Below are 20079 nucleotides of genomic sequence, written 5' to 3' on the forward strand. Positions count from 1 at the left end.
CAATGCCAGCTGGTCCAGAATAGGTATCATGCAAAATCTGAGAAAAGTATGAAGCCTGAGGGGAGACATGAAGAGGCGGCCACGTAGAAGGAACAAGACCTTTCTGCCTAGCTTCACATGTGCTACCTGTAGGCGCATGTGGGCGACACTCCTGTGATGCTGAAATCCAGCCCTTGCAGGCGCGCGGAGCGGCTCGCCCTCTGCAAGGCCACCAACCACTTCCGTACAGCCGAGTTCTCTTTTAGCCTCTTCCTTCTTGGATCACAGCAGAAGGACTATAAAATCACGTGCTCAGGAGCCTATTCCAGACTTCCTGTTAAGACCTGTGTTCTTTGCTATTAAAACTAAATCCTCGAGGAGGTTACGTTATAGAAGTGATACGACTACATGATTAAATATTAGAAATGACCACTGAGTATATCCTGTTTATTGTTTATGATTTACACGAAAAATGATGGTCTGGGGTTGTAGAACAATAAACCAATCATTACATTTAGACCTGGGCTTTTGAAAAGCTTGCATTCCATTTTAACAGTTCATATATATTTAACAGCTTATATATAAATCCAGATCACAAATAATCTTAAAGACTTAGCTTAGAGATAAACAAGAAACACAAAAGAAAACCACATAGATTTACCTTTAAATATCACCATTCATATTACAAGAAAGAAGAACACGTTTAAAAAAAAAATAAAATTATTAGGTCAAGTCACTTAACATATAATAGAGAAATAAGAGAAACAATATTTTAATTAATACTAATACTTCTAATTTACCATCATATATTCTTTACTTTTTCAAAATTTTCTAAATTTTCAAAATTTAGTTGCCTTGTCAGCCTCAGATTATATCAGCTTGTTACAATGACAATTCTAAAACCTCAATTTTATTTTTTACAGAATTTTTAAGCCAACTCTTATTGAACTTTTCTCCTTCACAGCAGATGTTTATAGATAGTAGGGAGCCAAGAATGAAGGGCGGAAACAGATGGAAAGCAAAAAGTACAACAGCTATCTTAAGTTCAGCTCTCAACACTGCTGGTTGAATTTGGAACCAAAACCTCTTAACAACTGGCAGATAATAGCTAAATCTTAATAGGCAAAGAGGAAATATTTTCCTTCTGACAGCTGCTATCTAGAAGAAAACCAAGGTCCCATTATACTGCCTAAATATAACGTGTGGCTTATTACAGAGAAAACCTGTAACAATGTCAGTTAACCAGTAAGTGTCACAACTGATCATTATTACTTAAAGGAAACAAACAACAACAACAAAAATCACACTAACCACAAATTTCCACAATATACACATGAGAATTAACCTTAATCTGATTTGACCGCTGACACTAACTGATTATCAATGAAATATGGTATGGAAAGATCACGGAGTAGAAAACAAGCAAAGATTAGTTTATACAACAGTGACTATATACATCAGAAGGAAAACATGCTACCTAATGCAACATTAAGGCTGAATGTAAGCATTTTGAAAGTCACAGACGCCCCGAAGAACCTCTAAATTACAAAGTCACCACATTACATGCATGCAATGTTCAGTTTTGTTTTACCCATAAAAGGATACACAGTATTTTGCTGTAAATACCAGACACATTTACAATATATGCAAAAATTAGAATGCAAGTTTTGTGTTCCTTATATTTAAGCCTCAAATGTGCCAACAGTGAAAATTCATTTAAGAATGAAGAAAAGAAATGGAATATAAATACTCAGAGAAATTACACAAATAAAACGCGAACTTTGCATTTGGGAAGCCATATAAACATTCCTGTTTTAGTGTCCAAACTAAATTATCGATGTACTACTTCGATGGATGTACACTCACTATGTGCTTTACTATTTTACTTGCTCAAATGTGGCATTCTAAGACCCATCACCATTCTCCGGTCTTGGTATCTAAAGCATCCCTAAGTTAAATATCATGTCCATGTTGATATATACTTGCCTACTGGGTGGGACAACCTAAACAGAAAGCTGTGCAGTCTTAGTTTGGTTTCATAATCACAGAGATGACTCTGTGGTCAGGTTTCCCATTAAAAAAAAAAAAAATGTGAGGAAAGCTGATTTTCTCTCTTGTGTAAAAGCTTGTGAACAGGTCTCTTTCAGAGGTTAAATTTGAGGTCAGCATCTTTCCTTTTATGGTAAGGAAATTAACACCAGAGCTGTGTTACCTGATCAGTTCTGTTCACACAGTTACTAGGGAATCATACAATCTATTCCTTTTTCATCTACGGCTTCATTTGACACTATTTTAATTCTGGGTGAATAGTTTTACCAAAATATATTAGTGCAGAGAAACAAAGGCTGATAATGTAATATGAATAATCTCTGTCCAGCAATACTTTAAAATAATAAATTGTAACACAGGAAGGTTTAGATATGTTGTAAAAAGGTGTGGTCAAATCTGTCCTGTACTCCATCAATTTGATGCTTTATACAAGATAGTACAATTAACTTTCTAGTTTTTTTAAGGATTCAGATTTTCCTTTGGGATACAACAGAATGAGTGTTTTAAAACCCTTCATGCTTTTTTTTTTTCAGACCTTCCAAAATATTACAGAGTGAAAATCACCTTTAACTCTATCCAGTATTTATTTCACAAATGTGCCATAAGTGTTCTGGACCTTCAAGTGTAACTTTAGACAAACAGAAGGATCTCGTAAGGCCATCTAAGTAATCTCACTGCACCAAGCACCGAGCACAGGAGATCGGTACTTTTCTTTACTAACTTTACTTTACACACATCCACCAGTTCAAATATAATAATTTTCTACCTAACCATTTCAAGGAGACTACAATTAAGATATAAACATTTTGTGATACTCTAGCTAGAAGTTTTGTTTGGCATTCTAAAAAGTCTTAATTTGAAAGAACATATACCTTCTTACAAAACCACTCAGTATTACCAACCAAGAGGTTTTGATGAAGCAAAGGGACCAAAGAAAAAGCATGCTTTATAATTCCTTTTTATTTCCAACGAAGCCAAATTTTACTACTGTTGTAATCACAATCTTCACATTTGATGCAAATAGGAAAGCTTAATTATAATCACTTAGTGGCAGTACTCCAGACAAAATCAACAACGTGTGCCACATAGATGATTATTTCTTCTGGAGAGAATTAATTGATAAGCTTGACTTTACAATTAATAACATGTTAAACTAAAGAAAACGGATGCACTACTTCAACATTCAGCTTGAAAACGTTTAGTACTTTCTGCAAACCTAAACTTAAGTTTAGAAAGGTTAATATTCTCTTTCTAAACTATGGCATAGACTATATATAGCATTTTTAATATATTTATATATAATTATTTGCACATCGGATTTAGAAGGAATCTGCAGATTTACTTTGATAGACTGATCTCACTCGAGTGGGAAGGCTTAGGGGGCTTCTGCAGCACTGTCGCCTGCAGGGGGCGCGTCACGATCAGGCTCAGCGGAAGCAGCTGCGGGCGTTTCCATCACAGCGGGCGGGAAGTGACGGCGGCACACGGGGCAGGTCCCGGACTGAAGGGAGAAAAACGGAGGGAGAGAAGAGCAAGTTGGCAGCCAACAAACGGAAAGGTCTGAATTGCTATGAAGTATCAGAACAGTAGCATTATCCTAAAAAAGTCAAATACTGTAACAACAAATGAACGTCAACCCACAAATCAGAGAAGCAGAATTCTGAGGCGATTTCCCCTCATCCCAATCAGACTCTTGATTTCTTTGAGGGAACAATGTTTCCTCATCAGTTCTGTATGTTATAGGTCACTCATCTTTCCTTTAGTGAGTATCACTGAGCATCTACCGTACTCTCCACTGAGCACTGGCGCTACAAGGGCGAGCTAGGAGTCGCAGGGTACGTCCTCCTCTGAAGTGAATTATTATGAATCTATGATGTATGTATTAAGAGAAACCAGAGACCTACTTAATTCATGTATTTATTACATCAAATCACCCCCCTAGGATCTTCCACATATATAGTAAAACCTCACTCTAGTGCGGTACAGATACGTCAAAGCAGATGGACTGCAGCCCTTCTTTATAAAGCCATATACTTCCTTTTCAGAAAGTTAAGAAGAGTTAGGTGCCTTGTGAATAATAAAACAAATCAATGAGGGAAGGTGGAACAGGGAAAGCAGTTAGACTGGGAGTGCATGATTTTAGGACCCATGGCAGATTACAGAGATTGCCATCTGGCAATAGATAATCCCCTCACAAACTGTCTTTTCCCCAGAGATCTCCCCGATAGAAAACAGGTTGAAGAAATCATGCTGTTGAAGGTGACAAAGATATGTATCTTGGGAACCTTCTCCCCAGAGGAAAGGCTTCACACTATGCTGCTTCCTGACAGGAGAGAGACTGAAGAAACTACGACCTTGGGTTAAGGCAAAAATCATTGACAATTCAAGACTGTACAACATAAGCAATATTTACAATTCAAGAACTTAATTCAGCAAACAGGTACTGTGCACTTGCCATAGAGATGGAGCCAAAGAGCAACATCTGAGAGTCAAATAGGAGTCCAGTCTCAGCCAAGCACACTGCAGCCATGGAACCTTGGTGAGTGACAACTACCAGGAAACGAGAGTAAGGACACCAAGATGCCCCCGAGTTGTTATCAGGATGAAGTGGGGAAACGCACATGTCCCACCCAGGAGTGACACACGGCAGGCACAGACAACACGAGACCCTTCTTGAGGCTCTGATACTATTGTGGGCGTTTAAAGAAAGAGGGTGCCAAGAATAGAAAAGGTGGCATGTAAGCTGGACCTCCCCAGAACCTCTATTTTTACAGTGAGGGGATGATCACACCAGGCTAGGCATGAGTAAAGGTACAGAGGAGTAAATCTGAAGGACGGACTAGATCCCAGAAGGCCTTGAAAGCCTAGACAGAAACTTTAGATATTATAAAGGCATAATGAACACTTCTGCACTGGATCTGACAGATATTAACTAGAATTTTGACAGAGATGAAGTGGCAGTACTTCTACTGCCAAGAACAAAACAAAAGAAAGGAAAGAAAAGGGAGGACGGAGAGGGTGGGAGTGAGAGAGAAGAGATCAAAGGAAACGGTCATGGAGGAGACAGAGAGCCGTATCCCTAAGAAATCAAGCTGAGAGAGTGATCTGGGAGCTTCTACTGAACTGCATGTAAATATCCCTTATGCAAGAATAGAGCTCACTGCGATTTAAAGAATACTTTTTAAAGTAATTCAAATATACTTAAAAATTATTGGGTAAACATTAAAAAACAGTATATAAAAATTGCATCAGAGGTACTTGGTAGGTTATTAAATATTTATCAAACCATTTCTACTTTACCTTTTAAATATTTTATTGAAATGCAGTTGATTCAGAATGTTATGTTAATTTCTACTATATGGCGAAGTGACTCCGCTATCTGTGTGTTCTTTCTCATATTCCTTTCCGTTAGGGTTTATCACGGGATATCGACTACAGCTGCCTGTGCTGCACAGTAAGACCTTGTTTATCCTCATTTTTAGAGATACCATCTCATGTTAGCAGAATATCTGTACAATGTTACAGTACTCTGAGTAGTCCCAAAGACTTCCTGGCTTAAGATATTTTTGAAAACAACAGATTTCAGAGATACAATCAAAGATCTAACTAGTTTTATCCTAACATCATTTTCTTACATTGCTTTTTTAGAAAATGTTAATAAGTTAAAGGGATTCCCTGATGGCTCAGATAGTAAAGAATCTGCCTGCAGTGCAGGAGAACCAGGTTCAATCCCTGGGTCAGGAAGATCCCCTGGAGAAGGAAATGGCAACCCACTCCAGTATTCTTGCCTGGGAAATCCTATGGATAGAGGAGCCTGGCAAGCTACAGTCCATGAGGTTACAGAGAGACGAATACGACTGAGAGACTCACACTTTAGTAAGGTAAAATGGCTTGATATTACCATTAATCTGTAATCATTAAAGGGTAACCAATTTTAAACACTAAATTAAAAAATATTTTGAGTATGTAGCTAAGTATAACAGGCTTAAAAAACACTACTATCATCATTAACTTGTAGAAGAAGCCATTAAAATATTAATTCTAAAAAAGTAAACCTGCAACTCACCTTTTGTAGCCAAATTGAGACACAAGGTTTGTGAAAGAAATGGTGACAGGGTAACTCTGTTGCTATGTCATCCTTAATATACTCACTGCAGCAGATCGGACAGCACTGCTCCTGACCAATAGCTGAAATCAAAGAATGTGACTTAACAATCCCACAAGGTTCAATTTTAACAAAACTGAAATCCAACACATTAACTCATAAATGATAACTACAGAAGATGAAAGAACCAGAATTTGATCAATTAATTGGCAAATGTATTTCTGCGTAATGCATGACAATTTGGAATTTAATAAAAACTGCTTTTGTAGAAAAGTTGACTGGAGAACATTTGTCCTAACCTATCACTCGATAAATTTCTAAGTTTCACAGAAAATCTAATGAAAATGTCTGACTGTATTTTTATCTTCTACGTGCACTGGTAACATACTTGAATATGCAATGTGTCGTCTGACACGTTTATGAGAGAGAAACGTTGCACTTACCAGTGTGATCCTCAAGAACAAGGGTCTCTGGAAGACCATCAATGCTCTCCTTACTGGCTGGTGGATTGGCCACTTCAACATCCACTGCAAGAGACTCTAAGTGTGCCAGGGCAGTCTGAAAATGGAAAGTCACAACACTTTGTTAGATACGCTTTTTAAGCAGCAATGAGAGCCATGTTTAAAGGTGTCATCTAAAATCACATCCAACATTACCCCTCTTCCTGTTGGTTTCTTTTGCTTTGATTCTGCACTGAACCAAAAATATCATAAACACAGGGAAAAAAACAAACAAACCTATTTCTCACAAGTACAACAAAAATCTATTTTGTCTCAATAACTCAATAATTTACTTGACTATCGTACTTATAATTTCAAAACAGTGGTTCTCTTCTAACTTGTGAGTTTCTGTGTGAGATCAATCACATGAAAGAAAGTAATATTTTGGACAGGTTCAACTCGTGAAAGTAAAATATGGCCAAGGTTACATGATGTTCAAGACAGGGAAGCCAATACTGTGCCCCTGAATGGCAGCATTGACTCCTGGCATAGAGTCCATGCACCCATGTTACCAGTTCACTAGTACTGGCACAGCTCGTTTTACTGTACTTGGCAGACATGGCATTTTTTACGAACCAAAGATTTCTGGCAGCCCTGCCTCAAACACATCTATCAGTGCCCCCTTTTCCAACAGCATTTCTCATTTCATGTCTCTGTCACATTTTAGTAATTCTCATATTTCAAACTTCCTATTATCATCATCTTTGTTTTGATGATCTGGGATCAGTGAACTCTGCTGTTACTGTGACTCACTGAAGGCTAAGACAGCGGTCAGTGCTCCTAGCAATGAAGTACTCTCACACGCAGGTGCGTACACTTCTTTAGACATGCTGCTACCATACACGTACTATGGTACACCATAAACATAGCTTTATACGCACTCAGAGACCCGACGTTCGTGCGACTCACTTCACTGTGGTGCTCTTGGCCTAAATCTGTAACCTCACTGAGATATGCCTGAACTCCCAGTTACCTGGGCTGTGAACTTATTTAGGAACTCAAATGTCTGGAAAAAGTCACTATTCTAAGAAAGACAGGAAGACCAGCAGATCATACAACCATCTAGCAGGAGTCAGCCTCATCCTTTTGTGGCTTGATTAGCCCTTTTGATTACAGTTAAATTACAACTGCAGACAGGACCTATACTCACAAGACCTAAAAGGTAGAAATAAACCAAATATCTACTGATGAATGAATGAACAAGCTGGTTAGTAAAGGTAAGTATATGGTCAAATTCAGAACACTCTGATACTATAATATGGCAGTATATTAACCATTTTACTGAGTATTAAGGTTAGAGCATAAGAGTATTAAAAATAAGTACACTACAATAACTTGCTAAAGAATACTCAGTATACAAAGAGAAACTGGGACATCAAAAACCTAAGAGGGGAATAAAAGGGCAGAGCTTTTTGCATGCAACTGAAGTTGTTACCAGCAAAAATAAGCTATTAAGATGTCTTATGTAAACCTCACAGAAATCATAGAGCAAAAATCTACATTAGATTTTTGTGTAGATAATACATCTAAATTATCTACACAAAAGATAATGAAAATCAAGTCACAAAGAAAACAATGGGAGAGGGAGAAAGGAACAAGGGAACTACAAAACAGCCAGACAATAATGGGTAAGAAAGAATTAGTAACTTCTTACCGTTCTCCAATCAAAAGGCATACAGTGGCAAAAGGAGAAAAAGACGACGACTCAACTCACCATATCCTACCTGTAAGAGACTCACTTCAGCTTTCAGGAAACACACAGGCTCCAAGTGAAGGGATGCAAAAAGACACTCTATTCAAGAGAAATCAAAGAGCAGGGGCAGCTATACTTGTATTAGATAAAAGAAACTTTAAGCCAAAAACTGTAGTAAGAGGTAAAGATGATTATTATATAAAGAATCAACTCATCAAGAAGATGTAACAATCATAAAAAATATGTACCAAATAACAGAGAACCTAAGCATAGTAAGCAAGTAAAAACAGATCTGAAGTGAGATTAGACAACAATAAGGGAGTATCAGGGGAGTTCAGTAACTCACTTTCAGCAACAGATACATTACTCAGACAAGACAAAAAGGAAACACTGGACTTGGACTCTACTTTAGGTAAAACAGACCTAACAGACAGATGCAGAACATCCCACACAACAGCAGCAGAACACACATTCTTGGATGTACACGGGCATTCTTCAGGTCAGATCCGAGCTCAAAACAAGTCTTGGCAAATTTGATAAGACTGAAGTCACACCAGCTATTGTTTCTGACCAAAATGGCAAGAAATAAAAAACCAACAACCGGAAGAAATTGGAAAATTCATAACTATGTGGAAATTAAACAAGACACTTCTGAACAACCAATGGCTTGTTCACATGTTCAGTATGCCAAAACTTATAGGATGAAGCAAAAACAGATCTAAGAGGGAAGTTTATAACAAAAAAAGTCTACATTGAAAAAAAAAGAGGAATTATTCAGGCAACCTAACTTTACACATTAAAATTTGTATAGAACCACAAAAGACCTTGATCATGAATAGCCAAAGCAAGGAACAAAGCTGAAGGCATCACATTTCCTGATACTATTAAACTACAGTGATTAAACAGTATGGAGCTGGGATAAATACAGACACACGTTAACAGTGGAGCAGAATCAAGAACCAGAAACAAACCCTGGAAAACATAAGACCTGATAAAGGAGCCAGGAATACTCAGGGGGAAAGGACAGTCTCCTCAATAAATGGTACCGGGAAGACTGAAAATCACACGCAGATGATCATCACATGCATAAAACTGAACCCCTAAGAATAACTGATGCCTCTGAACTGTGGTGCTGGAGAAGACTCTTGAGAGTACTGTGTACTGCAAGGAACTCAAACTAGTCCATCCTAAGGGAAATCAACCCTGAATATTCATTGGAAGGACCAACGCTGAAACTGAAGCTCCAGTACTCTGGCCCCTGATGTGAAGAGCCGACTCACTGGAAAAGACCCTGATGCTGGGAAAGACTGAAGGTGGGAGGAGAAGGGGACGACAGAGGATGAGGCGGTTGGATGGCATCATCGGCTCAATGGACATGAGTTTGAACAAGCTGTGGGAGATGATAAAAGACAGGGAAGCCTGGTGCACTACAGTCCATGGGGCTGTAAAAAGTCAAGACACGACTCAGTGACTGAACAACAACCACCTTACACCACTCACAGAAAGTTAACCTGACACGGAATAAAGACTTACACCTAAGACATGAAACAGTAAACTTCCAGTTATAAGACAAGTCAGTCCTGGGGATTCACGGTAGCAAACTGATTATAGGTGACAATATTGCATTATATACCTGAAATAAGGTAAGGGAGTAAATCTTAAATGCTCTCACAAGACAGAAACAGTAGTTATGTGAGCTGACGGAGGTTAACAACTCGCCTGTGATAATCACTGCACAATATATAAGTGTATCAAATCCACATTCTGTACACCTTGTATGCTTGTGTGCCAACTCGCTTCAGTCATGTCAGACTCTGTGTGGCCCCATGGACTGCAGCCCGCCAGGCTCCTCTGTCCATGGGATTCTCCAGGCGAGGATACTGGAGTGGGCTGCCATGCCCTCCTCCAGGGACCATCCTGACCCAGGGACTTTACCACTAGCACCACCGGGGAAGCCCTACGGTCCACCCTAAACGTACACAATGTTACATGTCAATTATACCCCAATAGAGCTGGAACAGTGGGGTACGTACAAACAGTGGAGTACAACGGAGCCTTGGAAAATAAGGGAATCCTGACACACGCTAAAGCAAGGGTGAGCACTGAAGGCATGATGCTCGCTGAAAAGGTCAGCCACAGAAGGATAAACACTGTATCCCTGACACGAGGTAGCTAAAGTAGTAAAATCCATAGGACAGACAGGAGAATGAAGGCTGCCACAGAATGAGAAGAGGAGGGATGCGGTTACTGTTTATGTACTTAATGCCCCTTAACTACACACTTAAAAATGGTTAGAATGGTAAATTTTACATTATATGCCTGTTACAATACAAAATAAACTGGGCTTTCTAGGTAGGAATAGGATTCTGCCTGATGGTTAACAGTGTCACCTTGGATGGCAAGCACAGTCTTTTGTATACTCCTCATAACCTAGCCTAGGTACTTCAGCAACCATCTTTTCAAAAAGAATTTGAGAAGACTTACAACAGAGTATAGGGCCAAACCACAGTCAGGACTGAAAAAGGAAAAAGCAAAGGAAGGTTTTTTGTAAAAGTTAATAAACACAGTTAATAGCACTGAACCCCAAGTTTGACTCTGGATTTGAAACAGACATTACAAAAACAAAAACAGTGTGCCGGTAACAGAATTGTTGCCTCTCAGCTCCAAATTCACTTTTCATTTCCTTTCTGTGAAAACAGATCTGGGCCTTTTAAGTGTTCCTCCTCTGTCTTAGGCTCAGGCAGTAGAGGGTGCTGGAGAGACTGGGGGAAAGGACTGCTGCTTAGTTCCAGCGGGCTTGCCCCCAGCAGGGAGAAGATTTCCTGTCTCTACCCCTACCTTGGCCTCTGCACCACAGGGCTTCTGCCCCGGCTCCTCCCGTGAGCGGCTTCCCTAGCACCTGGCTCCAGAAGCACACGCACTCTCCCCAGTGCCTCACAGCTGCAGGGGGAGGTGCCTGCAGCCTCCCCTGGCACTCATCTTGGTGGTTTTATAGTAGGAGTGCTTCCCTGGGAACAACTTCTCCAGCACTCCAAAGCCAGATTTTTGCCAAAAACCAGAGGGCAGATTTCCAGCAAGTTCTGCCAGCCTAGCCGTACAAACACTTGTCTAAGAACCACAGCTGTGTCCTTTACAACGCCGTCTGGATCTTAACCCTGCGGGCAGAGTGGTAGAGTGCTTCGTCTCAGCCCTGAGGCTATCCCTCAAATCTGCTATTCCTGTATTCCTCAGAATTCACTGTGCCCGGGCCTCCCACGTGGCACAGTGGTCAACAAGCTGCCAGCCAATGGAGAAGCGGGTTCGATCCCTGGGTCAGGAAGATCCCCTGGAGAAGGGAAGGGCACCCCACTCCATTATTCTTGCCTGGGAAATCCCATGGACAGAGGAGCCTGGTGGGCTGCAGTCCATGGGGTCACACAGCATCAGAAACAAGTGTGCACACATGCAGCCTAACTGTAGTTCATAATTCTTATCCTACTCAAATTACTGTTTTCTTTCTTGTGACTGAGCCCAGACTGACACAGAACTGGTATCAGGCGCGATCCCATGAAGGAGGAATGGGACTGCTGTGGTGGGACCTTTCTGCTTGAGCTCAGTGCTGAGAGCCTTACCAACTGGAGTGGGATGCTCTCAAGGCACAGGCTGCAGCAGCATCAGAACTGAACTATCTTTGGTGGAATGCGACCACGAGCCAACCCAGCGCGTGTGGGGAACCAGCTGTCTGCCCACCTGACCTTACGGCATAACGGTGACTATAAAAGCCGTGACGTATGATGGATCCTTCCGAGTGTCCCTGCAGGCTGACAGGGAGAAAAGCACAAACCCGAGCCCACTAACTTTCAAAGGGAAGCACAGTATGAGAACCAGAGTGTGCCCATGACAGCCCTGGAAAAAAATCTCTCATTTCTAAAAATCAAGCATACATTTTAAATTAATTCTAAGTCTTGTCAAGTTTCTCAAAAATTATACCACTAACTGGTTAAGAAACAGGATTCTAAAACTCAGAATGAGGATATGTGGTTGAATTCAGATGTAACTGTTTTGAATCCCCATTTCACTCTTAAGTCTCCTTTACCAGCAGGAGCGGCTGACCATCCACAAGCCTCTTTCCTCTACTTGAACATCCTGTAGAGGGATAACTGCGTACAAGGCCCACATCTCTTAGTACTTCTATCCCCAACAGTAAAGTTACCAGAAGACCACAGCAGCCAGAAAAGGCAAGATGACTAAGGACATGAGACTCCTGAGAGCGGTAGGCGTGGGTCTCACCACCAAGTAAAGAATCCTAACCAGGCAGATCCTTGCTGAAGACAGGGAGAATAAGGGAAAAGGACACTGCAGCTGTCAATTACAGCCTGTTACCAAACACAAAAACGAGGACCAGCGGCTCTGCAGGCACTCCATCTGCTTGGTGTATGTTTATGTTTATCTGCATCTAACCATTTTTCCATCTTTCCCATTTTTATTTTATACAGCAGTCAGCTTTACAATTTAATCTTTATGTAAAAGAACATTCAGTATGACCGACTTAACCTGTGGAGTCATTAACATAGCCAGCAATGAATGCAATGACTCTTGGGGCTCTTCATGTGCTCATCGGGGGAAACACTGAAAACTTCTGTTGTATCTTGTTAGACAGAAACATAACTGTTGTGTACTGGATGGGAGTCCAAATGTTTGTTGAAAGGGGTATACAGAATCCAAGCAGTCAAAGATATATGGACTGCTCCAAAGACCAATGATCATTTCTCAGATCTAAATTCACTTCTTTTGTAAGCTCTGGGAAAATGGATTTGGGCCATTTAAATATGTTCCCTCCTGACGCTATCATGATGTCAAGCTTCATTCACAGCGACTGCTAAAGAGACGGAGCAGCAGGGAAAGCACTTTGCTCCTGGTCCTCGTGAGAAGCCCACCAGCTTCTGTGGCACACACAGCCTTCTCCAGCAGCAGACTCCCACAGTGCACACAGCCTCTCCAGCACCCAGCTCTTGCAGGGCACGCAGCCATCAGGCTTCCTCCAGCCCCCACCGCAGACACAGCGTTCCAGTCAGACATCACCCTCCAGGGCTGATCTTCCCCAAGTTCTGCCAGCCGAGGACCGCAGTGACTTCTCTGCTATTCAGTGAGCCACAGCTGTGCCATCTCCACCAAGGTGTGGATCCCAGCCACGGAGCAAAGTGCCAGCTCTCCCTTAGGTGGTCCTGGGTGGTGGCTGCTCCGTGTGCGTGCTTTTTCTATATTCTGTAGAACGATCTTTGTTACTAAACACTCCCTTTTCATTCTAATCCCTTGTTACAGTGGTTTTTACACATATTGAAATTTCAGGTATTTATTAGCACTACAAATTGCAGTCATCAGAAAGGAATAATGAACCCAGTGACACAAACGTGTATTAAAGCATAGTTAACCTGAATAACCTCCCCAAATGGATCTTCCTATAAATAGAATCCCTTCTTTTTGTTTATGTGTAGCACAGATGAGCTCTCTTTATATTAAAACTTTCCCATAAAGAAATAGGGAAATGGAAAGTAAGAGCCTGTTACTTGTCCCTTCTTTCTCATGAGTAACTACAGCTGCAGTCATGAATGTCCTTCAATTCCCTATCTACTTCTCAAGGTAAACTCTGTAAGAACTCATCTGTAAATTTCAATATATGTAAAAATAATTTATTGTCTTGGCACTTACATATATTTAAGATGATCTGGGGTCACTTATAAGCAACAAGTGCAAGAAAGACCACTTTACAGCCACTGCTACGAAAATCCATAAAAATCTGTCTACACCTTAGTACAATATATATTCAAATGTTAGCCCAAGTGTCAGAAACGCAACTAGATGGCCTAAACAGCCTTAAAGCAGCACAATCCTTTGTCAGCACAGAATCTAGTTTCTAAAGAATAAAATAATTTAGCTTTTAAAGAATGGAGACTTATACCAAATCATTTATTATGGACTTTGAATGACCAGTAATTCCAGATTAGTGATTACCACTAATTCATGATGTTAGATGATTACCATTTGGCTGGCTGATCATCTGAAGGCATCTTTGAATACAGCCATTTACTGAGAGCTTATGACAATACCAGGTATTTTTCTAAGTGCAAAACTTTGTTTTTCCCATTTTGTAGATAAGGACCTACAACTTACAGAGGTTAAGTCAACTATCCAAGGTCACACTGCCTAAAAGAGTCACTCTAACTCAAAAGTCTCTGCGTTTATCTCATCTACCACCTTTCTAAGGCCTACACCCCAGTGTATATGAAGTGCTCTGTAAATATGTGAGGATTTTCCTCAGGGCTTATGGGTATGGAGAGTCTTAAAAGACCAAATTTCCATTAACTTTCTTATGTAATCTTTCTTCAAAGGAATCTGCCTAACAATGCACCTCCAATCACAGTATCATGCTGGCTCTCCTACTCTACATTCCTTTTTTATACTCACCTTTTTTTCCACTTTATAAATAAAAGCATACTTCTTTCCCATTCAGAGGGGCAATCTGAAATACTGGGGTCAAACTAAACTATAATAACTGAATAACAAACCTTTGTGGAGGACTTCCAATTTTCCACTTTCAAAAAAAAAAAACTGAAGGAGGCTCTCAACAAGTTTTGGGGATTTTGGCAAATACCTTAGAAGAATTCAGTGACAATGCTATGATAAACTCCTTCCATCCCTACCAATTGATTTATCTGAATAAGGTTTCTCAACCTTCATTCATAAAGATGAAAAGCTGAAATAAAATTCATACTGACTTACGTCTCACTCTATAAATAAATTCACTCAATCAGAAAGGAAAAAAAAGCCTCCATGTCATTAAGAGATGCATTTCTAATGAAAGTTTACTTTATGTTTAAGTAATTATATATAAAATTTGTATGTAAGTTTGTTCTTGATCAATAGCTACCACAACAACTTTAACTCAATCTACATCAGTTTTTTTTTTATATTTAAATTCCTGAAGATATTTTTACTGCAAACTGGTATAATAGGTTAAATAATATTACTTAGGTTTTAGCTAAAAGTCTTTAGATGTCAATGTCAAGATGTACAAAGGAATGCTTAAATTTTGGGGAGACTAAGTAAAAAGTTTTAATACCACTGTTTCAAACAGTTAAAAATTTTAAGTATTTTGCTCTATTTCTCACTCAAATCTGAGAAAGATACGAGGCAAATGTTTATTGCCAATGTATTAACCAATAGCTACTACGCAAAAAGAAAGGTCAGTCTAGTATTGGAAAAATAACAGAAATGAAAACAACCACTGCCAAAAAGAGACAGGGTTGCTAAGCAACAAAAACAAAAGCAAAGCACTCAGTTTGCTTGTTATTCATACTTGTTTTTCACTTATTTACAAAATGTTAATGTTAAACTTAAAAGGAAAAATCCTCCATTATACATTATATCAGTTCATTTTTCAAAATGATTAAGTAAGTGCACGCTAGACCTAGGAAAGTAGAGATTTCTCGAGACTGACAGGAAGAAGGAAGTGTGCTGGTTCTCTAGGAGTGAAACATGTCTCAGTCAACTCCAAATAAAACAAAGCTGAGCACTCGATCTGAAGAAGCGGTTATGCTGTGGGGAGAAGGGAGACACTTAACGCCGTTGATCTGAATGAACCAGGAGGACGGATGGGTAAGAACGACTGAGAGTGTGCAGCCACGGGGCTTCCCTGAAAGCAGAGGGCGGCAGTGAGAGAGTCTAAGCTCCCTGGGTGTGCGATGCTCTTTCCCGCCTCATGTCTTTGCTGCGCAGCTACTGCCTTTACCCAGCATGACCCTAGTGACAAGCCTCTCTGGCTCTTCTTTCAAGATGCCAAATGTCACATTTCTCATTAATAACAAATAATTAAGTTTTTAATTTTCAAAACTTCTTTCTAAAGATATTACCACATTGTATGAGATCATAAACCACTAGCATAATGGGAAAGAACTATTTAAGCACTGCAAAACCAGACTCCAATACTGATATATTCCATGTGGTCACTTAAAATTTGTTTAACTCAACGAAGTTAGTAATCTTTAATCTTTACGTATTCTATTTCTGATGCAGGTTATCATGCTGTGCCAGTATTTCCGTGTCAGAATTTGGCAAGGCAAGTTATATAACCTGGGAAAAGTCCTAAGAATATATAATTCTGTCTCATGATGTTCTAACTTTTCTTCTAGTATATAGTATTTCCCCCTCTTCCAGTTTTACTGCAATATAATTGATATACAGTACCATGTAAATCTGATGTATATAGCATGATGATTTGACAGAGATAACATTATGAAACCATTATCTCAACAAGTCTAGTCAACACCCATCATCTCAATAGATGAAAAATTAAAGAAACAGAAAAAAATTATTTCCTTGTGATGAGAAATCTTAAGATTTACCCTCTTAACAATTTTCACATATAATGTCAGTATAAGCAGTGTTAACTACATTTATCATGTTGTACATCACATCTCCAGTAGTCATTTATTGTGTGTTGCTGCTGCTGCTAAGTCGCTTCAGTCGTGTCCAACTCTGTGCGACCCCAGAGACGGCAGCCCACCAGGCTCCCCCATCCCTGGGATTCTCCAGGCAAGAACACTGGAGTGGGTTGCCATTTCCTTCTCCAATGCATGAAGGTGAAAAGTGAAAGTGATGTCGCTCAGTCGTGTCCGACTCTTAGCGACCCCATGGACTGCAGCCCACCAGGCTTCTCCATCCAAGGGATTTTCCAGGCAAGAGTACTGGAGTGGGGTGCCATTGCCTTCTCCACATTTATTGTGTAACTGGGAGTTTATGCTTCTGACTGCCTTCATCCAATTCCTGCTTCCCCACAACCCCTAGCCTCTAGTAACCACAAACCTCATCTCTTTTCCTGAGTTTGTTTGTTTTCAATGTATAACTGACCTACAACAGTGTATTAGTTCACTAGTACACTACCAACACAGTGATGGGGCATTTCTATACATTTCAAAATGAGCACCACGATGCACAGTATTTCTCCCATAATCACTTTGAGAAAAACATACACTATAAAGAGTAACTAAGAGCGATATCTCCGTGGATGACAACACACACCTCAGTGACGCCAAAGCAGAGGGAACCTGTGTGTGCACATGCGTGTGTGTGTCGTGTGCAGGTGAACAGGTCTGTCTCTATTTCCTACTTTTCAAATCTAGTCTCATGGGGTTTCAAGATAAGATACCATAACAGTGTTCCTGAAAGTCCTCTTTTTGACTCATTCGTGTAATTACCATTCCTCCACTGGAAATCACCATGGAGACAGTGTTTAAAAGACTTCTTAACAACGACATTCACTGGTGCAATGCAAGTTCCCAAACGTGAAAAAGCTTGGGCTTTCAACCACAGGCAAATACGATTTTGAAGAGCTGTTTTGTGTTTTGGTCAAACAAGGCAAAGAAGGCAAGACAAAGAGGCACACAGTGTGCATGTGTGTGAGCCTGTGCACGCGTGTGGGGACGAGGGGAGTGAATTTTCCAACTGCATTAAGCAGCCAGATAGATTCAGAAGCCATACAAACCAAAAAAGGGAAGTAATTTGAAATGTATCTTTAGATATCTTTAATTTCATTTAACAAATATACTTGTGTGTATGTGTATAAAAAATATTCAGATTCACAGACCTGTATAATTCAATAGAAGAAGTGTATTTCCTAAATGTAAACAAAACAAATACTATATTCTGCAGTAGATATTGGAAAATACTGTAATTTCAGGCAAATGGGCAGGATGTCAAGTATAATTTATATACACACACTGAACCACTACTCAGTAATTGTTATTATATTGGCAAGAAAATTATTCACCTTTTCTTGAAAGCAGTTTAGTAAAATCTTTAATTTTTATCACTGTGCATCCCACCCACCATGTACCATGTATGGGTACCAGAGCACTAAAATACCTCCATAGCCTGGGCTAAGCGCTCTTCCAGTGCCATGTAAGTAAGGAACTGAGGATCCACGTAAGAAATAGCTTCAGCAACTCCGAGTCCATCTGCGAAGCCATCAAACAAGCTGGGGAAAAAAAAAAAAAGTACAAGCGTGATTTGGGAAATCTTAATGGTGAAGACATAATTATACATCAGCATACTGACAAGCCAATAAACACACAAGCAGAAAACCTTACAGTATTTTAATATAACCTTACGGGGTGAGGGGCGAGAAGAACCCAACAGGAAATTAAATGCTGGGTGTAAGGAGTTAAGATACCATTCCCATCCCTAACAGGCTGCCACACTCACTGCACAAAGTTTGTAAGAAAATTCTCTGCTGTTTCTAGTTCTAGTTCTGGGAACCGTGTATGGCTGGGATAAAGGTAATACTTTTTATCTACTAATTCTTTCCCATGTCTTTCCCCTTTATTTTGGTTTCCAATTTGAATTTTGGTGAGAACATGATAAGAATTACTCCATCTATTTTAATTCCATCACTGGTCAAAACCTCTTTTTCTTCTCTTACCTTGTACTGCTTAATCACTCTGGCATAAGAATCCTTTATTTTCTCAAGTTTTTCTCATTAATTTCCCTTCTATTTTTCTAAGGACTAGGGTTTCTCCCTTATCATTCAGTTTGAAAAAGATCTGAGCTCTTAACTGCTCACTTCTATTACTCTGAAGGTTGTAAGCCACTTGAAGAAAATGTTATGTCTTAATCTGGTTCTCATCTTTTCCCCTCCATCTTTATATATACACAGATTCCTCCCTTTCCTCTAGTTCTTAGAAATACTAAATACTTCAAGATTCAGAAAACATAAGATATCCTCAGTCATCTTTCTAAATCTTGTTCCGCTGGAATTCCATCCCTTCGATTATCCTTTCTGCAGATAATTCCTAAGCCTCTACCTAATTCCAAACTCTCTCTTGAGTTCTTGACCTATATTTTTAGTTTTCTGTGGGGCACTTTACCTCAATGAACTCCTACCACCTTGAATTCAACATCTCTAAAACTGGGCTTATTTTGTCTAGTTAAAGACAAGCTTCTGTTGACCTCCACATTCTTATCAGAAACTGACTATCACAGTGAGTAACACCCAGTGACTTATGCTAGCTCAGAATAGTTATGATGTGCCTCCATTAAAATGACAAATCTATATCAAATATCTTAAGTATTTCTATGAAGAATGTATTAAAACTTGGCAGTATCTAGAAATCACCAGACATCATACGGTACAAAAGGAATGGGCATTTTCATACAATCACAGATTTTAGAATTAGAATTAAAACTTAGATTACTGAATCCAACCTTCTTTGCACTATTAACTCCTTCATCTATCAGTGAGATATAGGGCAGAGAGGAAGAATCTTGGAGTCAGACAGGAATTTAATGTCACATTCAACTGAATTATTGTTAAACAATATGAAATTTTTATTGGGTTGTTACTGTTTATCTATAAAACAAATTAGATGAGTAAATGCACACAGGTGCTGTGCAGAGATGGCACCAGATTAGGCATTCAAGAAACAGCAGAACCACTTCCTCCATGCAGGAAACACACTGCTTTCTAAGCAGGTGCATGTGGTATAGGAGAACCCTCATTAGAAGTTTGAAATATATGAATTAAGTGCTCTAGTTCTGCCTGCTGAAGCAACACAAACTATGTCCCCTTTCCTCTTTCAAATGATAAGAATTAATTATCCCCTAATAATTCTTTTCTTGTCTAAGCTAAACAAATCTAGACACTCAGAGCATAATTTGCTTGTAATCTGGTAACTGAAGAACGATCAGTGAACATTAAAAATTCCAGTATTGTTTACTTG

The 20079-nt window shown here is 39.6% G+C and overlaps 1 protein-coding gene across 2 annotated transcripts in view; it reads right to left on the reverse strand.

Moving 5' to 3' along the window:
• Positions 1-391: 391 nt before the first annotated feature.
• Positions 392-20079, reverse strand: part of PJA2 (praja ring finger ubiquitin ligase 2) — a 72699-nt gene continuing 53011 nt past the window's right edge. The window contains exons 9-12 of one of the 2 annotated variants that reach the window (XM_059888080.1): positions 18227-18338; positions 6577-6691; positions 6095-6216; positions 392-3529 (exon numbers count right to left, since the gene is read on the reverse strand). In XM_059888080.1, coding sequence (XP_059744063.1) covers positions 3404-3529; positions 6095-6216; positions 6577-6691; positions 18227-18338 — 475 coding nt within the window. In that variant the 3' untranslated portion in view covers positions 392-3403. 2 annotated transcript variants of the gene reach the window in all.

This window comes from Bos taurus, chromosome 7 (assembly GCF_002263795.3).
Source record: "Bos taurus isolate L1 Dominette 01449 registration number 42190680 breed Hereford chromosome 7, ARS-UCD2.0, whole genome shotgun sequence".
Taxonomy (NCBI): domain Eukaryota; kingdom Metazoa; phylum Chordata; class Mammalia; order Artiodactyla; family Bovidae; genus Bos; species Bos taurus.